Below are 15,021 nucleotides of genomic sequence, written 5' to 3'. Positions count from 1 at the left end.
GCAGCAATTTACTATTTAAAACAAAATATTATATTGTTTGAACAGTGAAAAGTCCTCAAAATGTCACATATAACAGGAAGATTAAACCCATAAATAGTTGAGCATGTCCATATCTTGAGTTAGGGTTGGTCAGGACTGTCATAGATTGAGGATTTTGTCTGTTGTGTATATTTAAGGCAAGGCAAATTTATTTGTACAGCACAATTCGTACATAAGGTAATTCGAAGTGCTTTACAGAATGAGAAAGACATTAAAATCACATAAATGAAAACATAAATAATCACAAATAATCATCATAAAATTACCATTAAAACAGAAGAGTGCAGAATAAAAACAATTTCAGTCATATGCACAGCTAAACAGAACTGTTTTGAGCCTGGATTTAAACATTGTCAAAGTAGAGGCCAGTCTCACATCTTCAGGAAGACTGTTCCAGGTTTTAGCTGCATAAAACTTAAACGCTGATTCTCCATGTTTAGTCCTGACTCTGAGCACCAGCAGGAGGCCGGTCCCTGAAGTCCTCAGTGTGTGAGATGGTTCATATGACACTAACATATCAGAGATGTACTTTGGACCAAGGCCATGGAGAGACTTATACACAAGCAGAGCTGCTTTAAAGTCTATTCTTTGAGCTACAGGAAGCCAGTGCAGAGACCTGAGCACAGGACTTATGTGCTCTTACTTCCTGGTTCTAGTCAGGACCCGAGCAGCAGCGTTCTGGATGTACTGCAGCTGTCTTAACGCTCGTTTGGAGAGGCCAGTGAGCAGGAAGTTATAGTAGTCTAACCTACTGGACACAGATGCATGGATAAGTCTCTCCAAGTCTGGCTTTGACAGTATACCTTTGATTTTTGCAATGTTTTTTAGATGGTAAAAAGCTGCATATGTTCTTGATTTGATGTGGCTGTTAAAGTTCAAGCCACGTCAAACTATATTTAAGTATACGGTTTACTGTTTGACCTACTTTCAACACGTTCACTAAGATCATAAAATGCGGCTTACTATAACTATAAGCGAATAAAACACAATATGAGGATATGTTATCAATAACCACAAATGTCGGACAATGTCTCTACCAGCCTGTTAGTTGTACACTGCCAACTAGATAGTGCTCAGGGCAGCTCCCTTCAGATGCACCGTGGTAGGCTTCTGGTGCGGTTCTTCCAGAGTTTAGGCCCACAGCCCACCCCACAATCAAGGCCCTCTCATCCATCAACTGTGGTCAACACGCCGTGGGGCCAAACATGTCCTTTCCTCCGCCAAATGGCCTCTCAGAGAGCAGAGCACTTCCACCTGTGTCGACCACCCCTCCCTCTCTCCAGCCCCTGACTTGGACCCCCTCCTCCATCAGTCTCTGCCACCTCGCGTGCCTCCCGTGTGTGAGTGTGGAGAGGGCCGCTTATCTCTGATGAAAGCTGGGAAAGGATCTCTTCATCACGGAGCCTTGTGTTCAGGGACTGGGCAGTTTCATCGAGCCACACAAACATAGATACGGGCAGACGCTGTGTAGGGCTAAAGCAAAACGACAGCAATGGATGTATACAGCAATTACAGGGCATTTATACAAACTATAATTAGCTTTGATTCCCGTTAATGCAAAGTAGCCAGCACTCTGATATTTTTGGGGCTTTCAGGTTGCCGTTAATAGCCATTTGGTGGATTTCTGACCACTCAAAAGATAGTTACCATAATGCAAACAACTACTAAGATGCTAACCACACAATTCTTGAGTAACGGACAATAAAACGCTCATTAGATGCAAACAGGACACAATGGTCTTATTTTGACCTCAAGAGCTGCTTTTTTTACCTCAAGAGCTGCTTTTTTGACCTCAGGAGCTGCGTATTTTGACCTCAAGAGCTGCTAGCGTGCTTAAAAGTCACCCTATTAATTTGTAATGTAACAAAGTAATAAAAAGTGTACTAAACACTCCTGAAGCCTGCAGCATTGTAAACTAACTGCTAACTAGCTATTTACTCCCTTTGACAACTCCTCAATTGGCTTCCCATACAAATCCACCACATAATTGCATTTTTAGCTCTCGCGGATACGTTTAGTTTTCATTTGCATGTGTATGGTGATGGGATCTGATTGTATATTCATGTGGAGACCCCCCAGTGTCAGACAGGGCACGGCTGACTGGGCCCAGCCTGATTTAATGTGTTAAATATGGCCTGTCTGAGCAGAGGTCATTGGCTCACTCCACACCATGTGCATGTGTGTGAGAGACTAATGCTTTCAGTAATGCTATAGGCCACGCGGGACCCACTGCACAGGTTGTGAATAGAACAACTCCGCTGCTACTTTATGAGCGCGCTAATCAATTTGGTTTGGGGTAGGCACATGAGCCCTAATCTCAGTGAACCTGTGCTCATCATTGAATTACCTGCGGCATTTGCATAATATAATACACTGTTTGGAATAATCATTGTGTGCCGTGTTGGTTATGCTAATGCTCTGCCCCGGTAGCGGTTCATAACATAGCACACAAATTTGAGGTATTGCGCTAGCCTAGCACCATCACAGCAGTTGATAATATCAGTTAGATCTAAGTTAGGTTTCATTTCATTGTATCATGGTTATACTTGTGTAGTTTGCAGTCACGTGGCATTACAAAACTCTGGAGTGCATATCATTTAAAGTTGAACTGAAGGACAGGTCAGAATTCTACGGTAAAAGTGCCAGTTTGCAGATTTGTTACGTACGGCGAAGTATAAGGGTCACATTGAAAAAATAAATTCTGCAGGAGCTATGAGAACGAAGTCGTAACATTTCAACACTAAAGTCATAATTTAATGAGAATTAAGTCGAAGCCAGAAAAAGTCATAATTTTAAGCGAATAAAGTCATAATATTTTTAGATTAAAGCCAAAAAAAGACATAATTTTACCCAAAAATAAAGTTGACATTTAATGATTTAGGGGTCGACAGTGAATCAAAGCAAACGCACACTGCAAAAGACTGGTGCTCGGATAAGTTAAAAACTGTCCAAGAAGGAGGTCAAACTTTGAAATGCTGACATTTTACACGTCCCATATGTTTGTAAGTTATTAGACAGATCATCGAAGTTTAGCTGCCACTTCTCTGCTCAGACGCATCAATCACAAACTGTTGAAGGAAGTAGGCTACATTTTTCTTCCCATGGAGTGCCGGGACTCCTCCTTGGAAAAAGTCTGCAGAGTTTGGCGCTCCCTGGGGCTCACTGGGCAGGACATCGGCTGTGCTCCGAGCCGCAAACAGGTGGAGGAGTCTCTGCGAAATCTTTACCTTTACTCTGCTCCACTCAGATTCACTTCTCTACTATTCTAAACGTGGGCACTCTGCATACAATCACTGTTCAAAGATGTGCTCATGGTGGATAACTTCAGCCCCTCCTTATGGGCATGTGGAGCTGTGCACACTGGGTAGCCCCGGTTTTACACACCAATTATAATGTAGCCTAATCTCTATTGCCACTGCGCTGTCTTGTTTCTGTCTCCAAATGGTTATAGTTTAGTCTAATACACAGAGCTGATCCCTGATCCCAAATTCTTTATGCAGAATCAACCACAGTATTTCAGATAGACTATGTAAACATGCGCTGTCACTGCCCGCAAATAACTGTAAACAAGGGTAAAAACCTCAAAGTCAATGACAAACTCAAAGACAAACTTGGTGAAAATCGGGTCCAGACTCCTACACCTGTATTTGACCGTGGATCGGAGCTCGGTCAGTGTCCTGCCCAGGAACGCTCAGCTACACAGAGGCGCATGGGGGTCACTCCCAAGGAAATGATTCACCAGTTGTTAATATTTAAAAGGCCAGCGATAGAATGTTCTACATCCATCGTACGTAGGTTTTTATTTAAGCTTTTCACTCAAATAAAGGCCATTCTTTTGCACTCTGGTCATGGTGGTGAATTGTTCTTTTGCGTTTTGACATTGACGTCAGCCCCTAAATTTGGATAAAATAACCTCTTTGCTTTAACTATGACTTAATTCTTGTAAAATTGCAACTGTAAGGTCAAAATGTTGCGACTTTGTTCCTGTAGCACCCTCAGAATGTATTTTTTAATGTGACCCTCATACGCTGTCATAGTTACTAAGCCTATGCATATGAAATAAAAACTGACACAAAGCTCAACGTCTTCTCTGTTGCAGAAATAAGCTCAGATTACATTCACACAATAGTTCAGAGAAGTGCCATTATTCAAGCCCAGAGAGATGAGTCATAAGACAAGTGTTTAAGAAGACAATTTCTAACGAATAATGATATGGTTCAGCATTTGTGGATCGTATGTCTGGATGTTTCTGTCAAAAACCTTAAATCTCAAAACTCAAAAATCGCTTGACTTTATAGCTAACAGTTGAGAATTGTATCACTTTTGCATGAGTTTCAGTTACATAATAGTTCACTTGTATGAATGCTGAGAGAACTTGAAGTATTCCTCTAAAATAAACACTTGAAGGTCACCAAGTAAGTGCTTAGCCGATTTAGTAATAGGCCTATTATTAATATGCCGACTGCTGATAAACTGTTGCATTATTCAAAGTGGGAATTAAGTCTATGGGCAGTGTAAAGTGTAAGAAACAGGGACCAAGCTGCTTAAACAGAGACATCTAGTGGTCGTTATAGTCCCTGCAGTCCAAGTACATGTTTGAATTTGGATCTATAGGACAGTGTGTTATTCATGTTTTAATCATGTATCAATGACACACAAATGATATCAAATTCAACCACGTATACTATATTTTCACCTCTGATTTCATTTTACAGTGGTTTCAGGCCTATTTTGTCATGAGTATTCAACTGCTCATTATTTAGGTAGTCGTCATATATAAATCTAAGAGAAAAAATAACAGGCTAAATGTGTGTTCTGCTGCATTTTTACTAACTCTAGATGTTACTGATGTTTGTTATTTTTGTCTTGTGTAGTATTCAGTTAGGCCTATCACAATAAGTGCTATATCTACTTGTTGTTCAATATATTATAAATGGAACAATACTTTGGGGGATTTTTTTTAATTGCAGGTGCTTTTTCTTTTCTAGTAGTGTGAAAATTATGGTTATTTTTTCTGCAATATAATATGATTTGAGCTGTAGAAGGTTGGTTCATTCTGCTACTTATTTATTGCAGCTGAACAATATTTAACAATTTTGTACATTTAGAATACTTTTTGTGAATAATTCTACTTTATGGTTTGGTTTCAGTATTATCGTCTATATTGTTTATATTGACTTCAGCAATTTTTTATTTTTTTATTTTTTTCCTGAGAGGCATCCTACACCTGAAGTGAATTCCTAGTTTCTGAATTGTGTTCACTTACAAAAAAATTTTCTTTAAAAAAAGAAAAAAAATAGTAGGTAGCCCACTATAGGTTGTGTATTTTTTTATTATTATTATTTATATATACATTTAGATCATTTAAAAACAAATTATTAGAAGTTTTTATTATTATTATTATTATTATTATTATTATTATTATTATTATTATTATTATTATTATTATTATTATTATTATTATGCACTATTTAGTATCTAATTTTACTATCATATATTTTAATTTTCTAAAGTTTAGTTTTAAAGCCCAGTTTGAGTCCGTATTAATCTCGTACATCTTCCAAATCTTTTTTATTCCTGTTCTTTTACTTTATATTGCAACACTGAAATTCTCCCTTTTTTTCCTCGCAGTGTGCAGCAGCGCCCCCTACAACATGAAGGTGCAGCACGTCAACGGCAGTGCCCTGGTGGTGCGCTGGGCCCACCCGGAGATCACCTACCACCCGCCCATCCTGCACTTCCTGGTTTCCTACAGTTGGACCGCCCACGATGACAGCTACGAGGAAACTCACCTCACCGACGCTCGGCACAAACTGGTGAGGGATGAACATCTACTTTTAAGAGCTTTTAATCAGTTACAATTGTTTTCCCGTCTCATTCACCCACTCTTAACTTGTATTTAGAGTGTTTTGTGCATATTTGAGTAAACTTTATTCTCCCACACACCGTTTTAACCACAGTCGATACATACTCACTGCTTTTCGCTTACTTCCTTTTCCAATTTTATTTTCTTAATCGGTGATACACGTAGGATTTGTCAGCATCGCCTGGCATTTTGGCACAAATAAAAGAATATATGTAAAACTGCTGCTCGCCTGCGTGATCTGCAGTGATCCACAGGAGGGACTGGCACATTTTCATTCTGCTTTCCAACTCCCTTTCCCTACAAACATAATCTCCAAATCATTTATGTAATCTAAGTTAAATGGAATTAATTCTCTCAAACGTAAGGTGGGATTCGTTTTATGCCTTTTGTGAAAAGAATGCCTTGTGGAAAATTACTTCTAACTATTTACTAAACTCTATAATGGACTGTGAGATCGATGGCAGGTCAATGGCACCATGTATTTTTATATGTATGCAATAAAAATTTCTGCACACAGCCATGCAAACAGATTCCCACTGACATAACATTAAATACAGTATTACTGAATTTTTACTTACCGTATTTTCCGGACTATAAATCTTACTTTTTTTCATAGTTTGGCTGGGGGTGCGACTTATACTCAGATGCGATACTCAGATTAAATGTGAAATATGTTTTTTTCTTCATTATTATGCATTTTTTGGCTGGTGTGACTTATACTCCAGTGCGACTTATACTCCAGAAAAACCTAAACTTAACTTAAAAACATGAAAAATTATTTATTTTGAATGGTTTGAGGTGATCCTAAGTTGTTTCGCAGCTCTCAAACGCTTTAGAATTAGAAGCAGACACAGCAACCTTATTTTGAGCTCAAGATTGGCCTTTAAAATTAGTGTATAACTGTTTGGCTCAAATTGATGTACTGGTAATAATAATAATGCACATTTGCTACAATTCTGGTAGTAAAAAAAACAAAACGCTATATAAATGTGCTCGTGAATGTAAATAATGTGTAAGTGACTGCAACCAGGTTTTTAAGTAGAGTTAAAACATTCATCATTTGCTTAACCTACATACCCAAACGCCATACGGTGTAATTTATTGTGTTACTTACATTATATTAAGTGTCTCATCTGAGCAGAGCAGCTGTGGTCAGGAGCAGACCAGAGCCCATTCCCTCACAGTGGTCTGCCTCTCAGCACAGAATACTAATGCAGGGCTGGAGGAGTGATGCTGTCCGGGCACTAAGTATGACCTTGGGCAGGTGTGGGGAACAGCACATCATGAGAGCGCCCCCTGTCTATAGTGCTCAAAGACTGCTACACACACACACATACAGAATGTTGCGTCGTTCATCATTTTAACATCATCTTCAGACAGTAAATGTGACCTATATTTTGCTGCCAATAAACTTGAAACTTGAAGTGAATGGGCAATAACAACAAAGTCATTCAGAAAAGGCTGTGCGTAATGGTTTCTCATATAGTTCTCACAATAGAGTTGGACCCAATATAATGCCTCATCACAAGTCTGCACACAATATGATAGACACATGGCATCATTTTTACCGTACCTACAATGTGTTATTTTTATTTTATCTAATCTTACTTTATTTTATTTGATTTATTTGTATTTATTTTTATTTTACTTTATTCTATTCATTTATTTTCAATTTTATTTTATTCATTTATTCATTTATCTATTTATTTATTGTTTATTTTTATTGTATTTATTTTATTTAAGTATTTGTATTTTATTTTATTTATGTATTTTTTATTTTATACATTTTAGGCACTTTTATTTTTATATATTTAAATGTTCTAATGTCTAGATTTAATGCCCAGTTTGAGCCCTTATTAATCTTGTATATCTTGCATATCTTAGACCTTTTTAATTTCTAGTCTTGTGCTTTATATTGCAACACTGAAATGTCCCCATTGTGGGATAAATAAAGGTTCTCTTATCTTATAGTACATTAATACATTTTCACCAACCGTGGAGATAATAGGGCCAATTCCCCATGTCCTGCAGGTTAAGATTAAACTACAGATATCAAACCGCCTTCTTTCAGGGACACAAAGTACACTCTAGAATACTCCCATACACAATATCGCAAATGTGTCAAATAAAGCCATTGGATGTTGCTATATTTTGGCCTTATGGGTGCAGTACGATGCCCTTTTTCATGTTATAAAGTGTGGTTTGAGGTTGTAGTGGCGCTCTCTAACTCACCCTAGGGTCACAACTGTCAGCTCTAATTTCTTGGAATTTATCTTGAGTTTGTTGTGCACAGAAATATAGAGGTTGTTATTTCAAGTGCCGTAGCTTTGTACCTCCCACGCTCCTATATAACAGCTGATGTATTTTAACACTGTAATAACTACGCTTTTAATAGACTTAATAAAGCATGAACAAAGACTTATTTCATAATGAACTAAAGGTGTATTAAGAATCATTCAGGCTTAGTACTTACGATTCATTTCTAACATATTACACTATTTTCTGATATATTCACACATGTTTAACACACAAACCCTGCATATTTAGGCTGAGTTCTTCTCTCAAACAGAAAACACTCAGTCCCACCTTGTGATGTCACAGCAATACAGGAAGTGCTCCACTGTGTTTTTAAACTCAATACACCTTCACTAGGATCATTTTGATAATTTCAGCCCTGGAATTGCCAATCTCTATTGAACAAAAGGTAGCATTTTGAGCTTTGGAGAAGTACGCAGACTAATACACCAGGTTTACTCAAGCATGTGTGAATGAACCAGGTAACAACAATACAACATGACTTAAAGCTCACAAGAATCCATTTAGCGTAATATAAGATCTTTAATTAAGTGACTCACCCTTAATAAACTATTTGTTCACTATGTCTTAAGTCTTTGTGTGTGCTTTATTAGACCAGTTAGTGTGTAGTTATTTTACTTAGTGTGGTGTTCCTAATAGTTATTTAATAATATGATGATTGAATTTGAGTGCTGTATTTTCCAAACTACAAGTCGCACTTTTTTTCATAGTTTGACCAGGGGTGCGACTTATACTCAGATGCGATTTACATGTGAAATATGTCATTTTTTTCTTCATTATTATGCATTTTTTGTCTGGTGCGATTTATACTCCAGTGTGACTTATACTCCGGAAAATACAGTACCTATTTCTAGTCGCGTGCTTTTCTGAACTGTGTGTTGCAACAATGGGATTTCTCCAATGTGGGACAAGTAAATGTTCTTTTTTTTTAATCGTATCTTATCTTATAAAGTGGTACTGAGCAGCATGTCGGTCAATTACACTGGCTTTACATATTTTTATTCAGGAAAACATATGTTGCTGCCCATGTACTGAGATAATGCATGGAATAGAGATATCCTTTTTCAAATATACAGTCAGTTTACACATGGAGAATCGGGTTTTGTCAAAGTGTACACAGAATATCGTTATCAGATTCCAGTGTTACGGCAGAACCCAACACACTGTTACATACGATTACCTATTCTAATCAGTGATAGCCTTTTGTGGGAGGAAACGCCATCCCGTGTACAGTTCCATATTACAGAAGAAGTAAGAGCACATGTACGCCGCAGATAAACATCCGAGAAGAGGATACAGTGGATACAGCCGTGAATGGAGCTTCTGGTGAGATAGTGACACCTACATTTCACACAGCGCTGCCTTCTCAAACCCATCAGTCTCTGCGCAGTTTTACCCCCCTCACCGTGCGCTCTGTGCCAACACTCACAAACTCACAAACTCCGACGGGATTCAGGACTTCTCACACATTTATTGGAAAGTGTAAAGATCTATAATTACACTGTTACTTGTTTACCTCGGAACACTTTGCAAAATGGTAACGTAGGTGTGGTGTTACTTGCTTCAAAAGTATTAATTTGGACTCCTGTGGTTTGCTACCTGCCGTTATATTTGTTCTAGTTCACAATGTAAACAAACGTCAACTCTAAAGAAAATATGCATTAACTGCCCGCAAATCAGTATTAAACCAGGAAATTTTCGATTAATAACCCTCTCTTCCTGTTAAAGTTTGTGAAAAGTTCTATATAAACAGTTTGATTGAACCAATATGGCCCCAACCGCCCGATACCCCTGCATAATCTGTACTGACTGCCCTACTTGACTTTAGCTGGCAAAAACCGATAGGACGTGTGCAGGAGCGCGAACCGGTTTCATCTGAGTCTGGTTCCAATTGACTTATGAAAAATGGTTGCCCCTCTCTCTGTAACAGCTGTTTTTAACCTGCTCTCTCTTTTTGTTTCACCGTTTTGTCCGTAAAATAACAAATAAACATAAATAACAGACCAATCAAGTGCCTTTTTCTTAGCAACACGTTTGATTGACAGCGGTGTGCCTTGTTGCTAAGCGTCTGTCCCCTTCAGAGTACCTTCAATAACCTCTCTCCTGATTGGCTGTTTGGTTGCACACTCAGATTTCTAAAAACGCGCCAAATAGTTGTTATAAATGCTGCTGGCTTAATTGTATGAGCAACAGTGAGTATTTTAAGTTATATATACCCCTGACAAAACTTTGAATTTAAGTATTACATTTAATTTTTTCTCCAGTTATGGATAACTGTACTTTGATTCTTTGTGTGTTTGCAGAAACTTTAAGGTGAATTAGACATAACAGGGGCCTACTTTACCTCTGTTCTGACTGAAAGTGAGTCAACAACTAACTGAACAACAACAATTATGTCATTTATTTCTGACATTAATTATACCCTTGATGTAATTGCACACACAATTTGATATAAAAATATGTAAAAGCTGTTGTTATTTTGTCTCAAAGTACTTGAATCACTAGAGTTGGTTCTCTACCTGCCAAAACAAAAAAATATATAACTATAAATGGAAATGTTCTGGGTTTCTTTCTTTCATTGATATTACAGTAAATGCAGGACTCACCTTCTCACCAGAACAGATCAGAACATACAGTGAATTCTGCTCCAATTTGCCTGTCAATCTCACGCTCCATCCTTGGCTCCCTCTTGAACAAGACCCAAGATACTTGAACTTCATATGAGCTCTACATCCACCTGTAAAGGGCAAACCACTCTTTTCTGGTCAAGAACCATGTCCTCAGATTTGAAGGACCTGACTTTATCTCAGACTATTTATATTAACTACCAGTTTCTGAAAGTCCTTGGTCAATTAAGAACATCACATCCAGCTTTTGACACTAGAACACTTCAGCTAAAAAAAAATGTCCGTCTGCACACAGAAAAAAACGTATTTCTAGTATCAATTTGCATTTTTCCCTTTCTGATTTATTCAACAGACATTAGTGGTTCAAGACATGACCTCTGCTGGATTCAAAACAGATCAATGGTCCAAAATTGCTTCATGCTAAATAAAATAATGAATGTGAAATTGCCATAGCAACGTCAAATAAGAAAATTAGACAAAAAAACAGCATATGTGTTTAAAAAAAAGGACGTGTATCAAACAGAGCTGCATGAGAATAATCATTATTATTATAATATAATCAGTGATTATTTTAATAATGTGTTATCTGGATTATGCAACACATCCCAAAAGACCTTTTATAACAAAGACACTGGTATTTTGAAATAATGACTTAAAGAAAACAGATTAAACTAACTGTGATTTTCATAAATAAAACACTCCATTTATAAATATTATCTATGTTTTCTATCTATCTGTCTATCAATCTATCTATCTTAGTTGGCATATTTACCTTTGTATGGTTAAAATGTATATGTATCTTTGAATGAATGGTTTGGCTAATTGACTAATTTAAAGAGTTGGACCCTGACCCAAGATTATTATGGCAACATTTTCTGTATTCATGGATTTCACCTTCCTGTTATATGCAACGTTTCCCATTTTCCCATTCAAATGATATAATATTACGTTTTAAATTGCTAATCATTATGGTAATTGTCCTAATTTTTCGTCATTCTGACACCCGTGACCTGGCTGGATAGTAACAATGAAAATAATAATAATGCTTTTAACCATAAACCATCCCTGAAGGTATTTCTGCACAATCACGTGTTTTGTTAGGACAGTCTGGGTAAAGAATAAAAGCCATGTAATTCAATAGAAGTTTGTCGCTGTTTTAAAACTCCATAGCTATTTTTTATTTTTTATTTTTTTTGTAGTAACTCAGTGGTCTTGTTGGTGTGTGCAGGAGGCGATCATCTCCCCTGTGTCTCCGGATGTCCTGTACCTGTTCAGAGTTCAGGCTGTGTGCATGAACGACATGCGCAGTGACTTTAGCCAGAGCATGCTCTTCAGAGGTACTAGCCACACGAATACTAACATTTAAATTGCCCATTGATTGTAGACAAATATATTTAAATCGCCTCACGATTTTGTATTTTTCTTTTTATATTTTAGCCAACACCACCAGGATCTTTGAGGGCACCAGGATAGTGAAGACGGGGATGGTAAGTTGTGTGTAGTGGTCTCTTCGTCCAGCAGAGGGCAGTATATCAGCTGTTCACACATAAGTATTGAAACATTGTACATGCTCCACACACAAAAGGTCTTAAAAATGTAATTATATTGTTTGTGGTGTAAAATTTGTGTATTGTAAGAAATTAATTGATTCACCTTACCTTAATTACAGCTTGAAGCAGCTTAAAAACTGCTTTATAGATTTAAAAATGATACAAATACAGGGTTGTTTATATGCATTTATGTTCTATGACTTGACAATTTTGATAGAAACACTAACTTACAGAGGCCAATGTTTTTGCATCCACAGCCCACAGTGTCTCCTGCCTCCTCCGCTGACATGGCTCCCATCTCCTCGGGCTCCTCCACCTGGACCTCCTCTGGAATCCCCTTCTCCTTCGTCTCCATGGCGACTGGCATCGGCCCCTCCTCCAGCGGGAGCCAGGCTACCGTGGCGTCCGTTCTGACCAGCACCCTCTTGGCCGGCCTGGGCTTCAGCGGCGGTGTCATCTCCTCCTTCCCCAGCTCCATTTGGCCCTCGACACCATCGCAGAGAACCAAAGATAACACTGTGGAAGAGAGGGAGGAGACCAAAGAGGAGCGTGAGGAAGAGGGGGAGGAAGAGGAGGAGAAGACGAAGAAAAGAAAGTCAAAAGAAGGAGAGAGAAAGACAGACCAAGAACAAGCAGGGGCGGAAGAAGAGGACACGGAAGAGAACTCAGATCACCAAAGAAACCTTACGCACTCTGGTGAGTCACACAGGTTTTTTATCTCACTCTTTACCTTCAAATTCATGTCACACTGAGCAAATATATTTACACTGAAAATATGAAATACAGAATATGGCTCAGGATAAGGATTTTTCATAAACATCACATAACTCAGATAAACTAAACCCGTCTTCATTAAAGTGGGCCTAAATCTCTAAACTCCTTCCACAACCACATTTCAAATAGAGCTGCTAAACTGGGCAGTACATGAAGGATTAAAGAAAAGAGTGAAGGGAGGAGGAGGGGCGGAGGGGCAGGGTCTGGGGGATAAGGAACAGTGTGATTGGTCTAACAGGTATCCACGTTTCAAACTCCGCCTCTGCCCACAGGTGTTTGTAATCAGAAACACCTGGCTGTAATTAGGGCAGTATTGTGTGATGTCACATAGTACTTGAAATTGCAGAGTCTACCGGAAGCAGCACACACTCAGATTTTGACAGATTTTGATCTCAAAGCTGCAAATTTAGCTACTTTGCATTAAAATAAAAAAAGTAAAAATACAAATAGACAATGCCATTAAAACACCATACGCACAGTTTAGTGGCAAAAGTTGATTTAGTGTTTGGTGTTTCTGCTTTAATTTCTAAAATACATTATAATTCCTCTCGCTTCTCTAAGAGCTCTATGGACAAAAGAATCCATTTAACTTTTAATGCTTTCTAAAGTAAGATATACAGCGGAAGATGCAGTGAAGCTATCAAAGTGCCGACACTAATGTTATTATTGTATCTTAATAAAAGGCGTCTTGACCTCTGACCCTCTGTCCTCCACATTTAAGACTCCAGACGTGCGTTGAGTGATTATGAATTATGAATAGTGCTGATGTCAGGTAAACGAATTAGCTTGACACAGGCTAAAGCTAAGTGTTAACATGGTTTCAGTAGGAGCTAAGAGCTGACCCACTAACTCTGCTCTCCCAGCCTCAGCACGCTGCATTATTCCAGCAAATACCCAGGGACAGCAATTCAATTTGAGCCGCTTTCAAACGCAGACCCAGACATTATTATGAAGAGAAAGCCCTGCTCTCCGGAAATGACTTCCTCAATCTCCTTGTCAGAGCGCATTTAACAAATTTCATTGGGATCGGCGGAGGGTGGGGCTGCTGCAGAGGTGTGTTATATTCTATTAGGAGAAAACTCATTTAAGAAGTAGTTTGCTTCAGAGTGGGCTTTCCTCCAGTTGTTGAACAGTACATTTAGAAGTCTGTTTACTGTGATTATAGATCTAGAATATTGGGAAAACATCTCAAATCATATTATAGTCTCTGTCACTATATAACAAGTTTCTGTTTTTAAATTTAAAAACGATTTGCATACTGAAATATCTCTGGATCCAGTGGTATGCTATATTTTTCCATTCTATTCAAGTATTTTGCTACTTCAAATTAGTATAAAGTACTTTCTAAACTGTATTAATAAAGCTTAATGTTGCTCAAACTGCGGTGCTCCTCCTTAGCGACGGTATTGTTCAACTTAAACTGAGCTGTACCAGATTTTTTTTCATATATTTGCACAAAGTTTGTCCTGCCTCAGTACAGCTATACAAATATATGGTATAAGCTGCTCTAATTAGAAGGTATTTTCTTGTCATTAGCATGCTAGTTGTTGTCAACCTTACCATGACTGACCTTTGATCTCTGGTATTTGTGAAAAGCACTTTTAAACTCATCGTTGTCAATAATTAGAACACTCGGATTGCTTAAGTTAATGGAGGAATAGTTTCAAACATTGCACGAATCACTGCAAGCCTTTTAAAATGAACTACTTGCATTTTAAAATCAGTAAAAGACAAAAAATCAAGTGCATCACACCTTGTATAGTCCCATTTTAAAACAAATATTTTCTCAGGTGGTATTTAAAGGGGAATAAAATCACAAACATTGATATAACTAGTCTAATACATGCCT

The 15,021-nt window shown here is 38.0% G+C and overlaps 1 protein-coding gene across 1 annotated transcript in view; it reads left to right on the top strand.

Annotated features, from left to right (window-relative positions):
• The window catches only part of LOC117370822 (receptor-type tyrosine-protein phosphatase gamma-like), a 356,737-nt gene that overhangs the window by 320,341 nt on the left and 21,375 nt on the right, over positions 1-15,021 (top strand). Inside the window, exons 9-12 of the mRNA XM_055221797.1 lie at positions 5,671-5,855; positions 12,077-12,185; positions 12,286-12,335; positions 12,656-13,094. Coding sequence (XP_055077772.1) covers positions 5,671-5,855; positions 12,077-12,185; positions 12,286-12,335; positions 12,656-13,094 — 783 coding nt within the window. The remainder of the gene's footprint in view (positions 1-5,670; positions 5,856-12,076; positions 12,186-12,285; positions 12,336-12,655; positions 13,095-15,021) is intronic.

The sequence above is a fragment of the Periophthalmus magnuspinnatus genome, chromosome 5 (assembly GCF_009829125.3).
Source record: "Periophthalmus magnuspinnatus isolate fPerMag1 chromosome 5, fPerMag1.2.pri, whole genome shotgun sequence".
NCBI classification, from domain to species: Eukaryota; Metazoa; Chordata; class Actinopteri; order Gobiiformes; family Gobiidae; genus Periophthalmus; species Periophthalmus magnuspinnatus.
The sequence above is the reverse complement of the archived record's forward strand: the minus strand, read 5'-3'. Positions and strand labels throughout refer to the sequence as shown.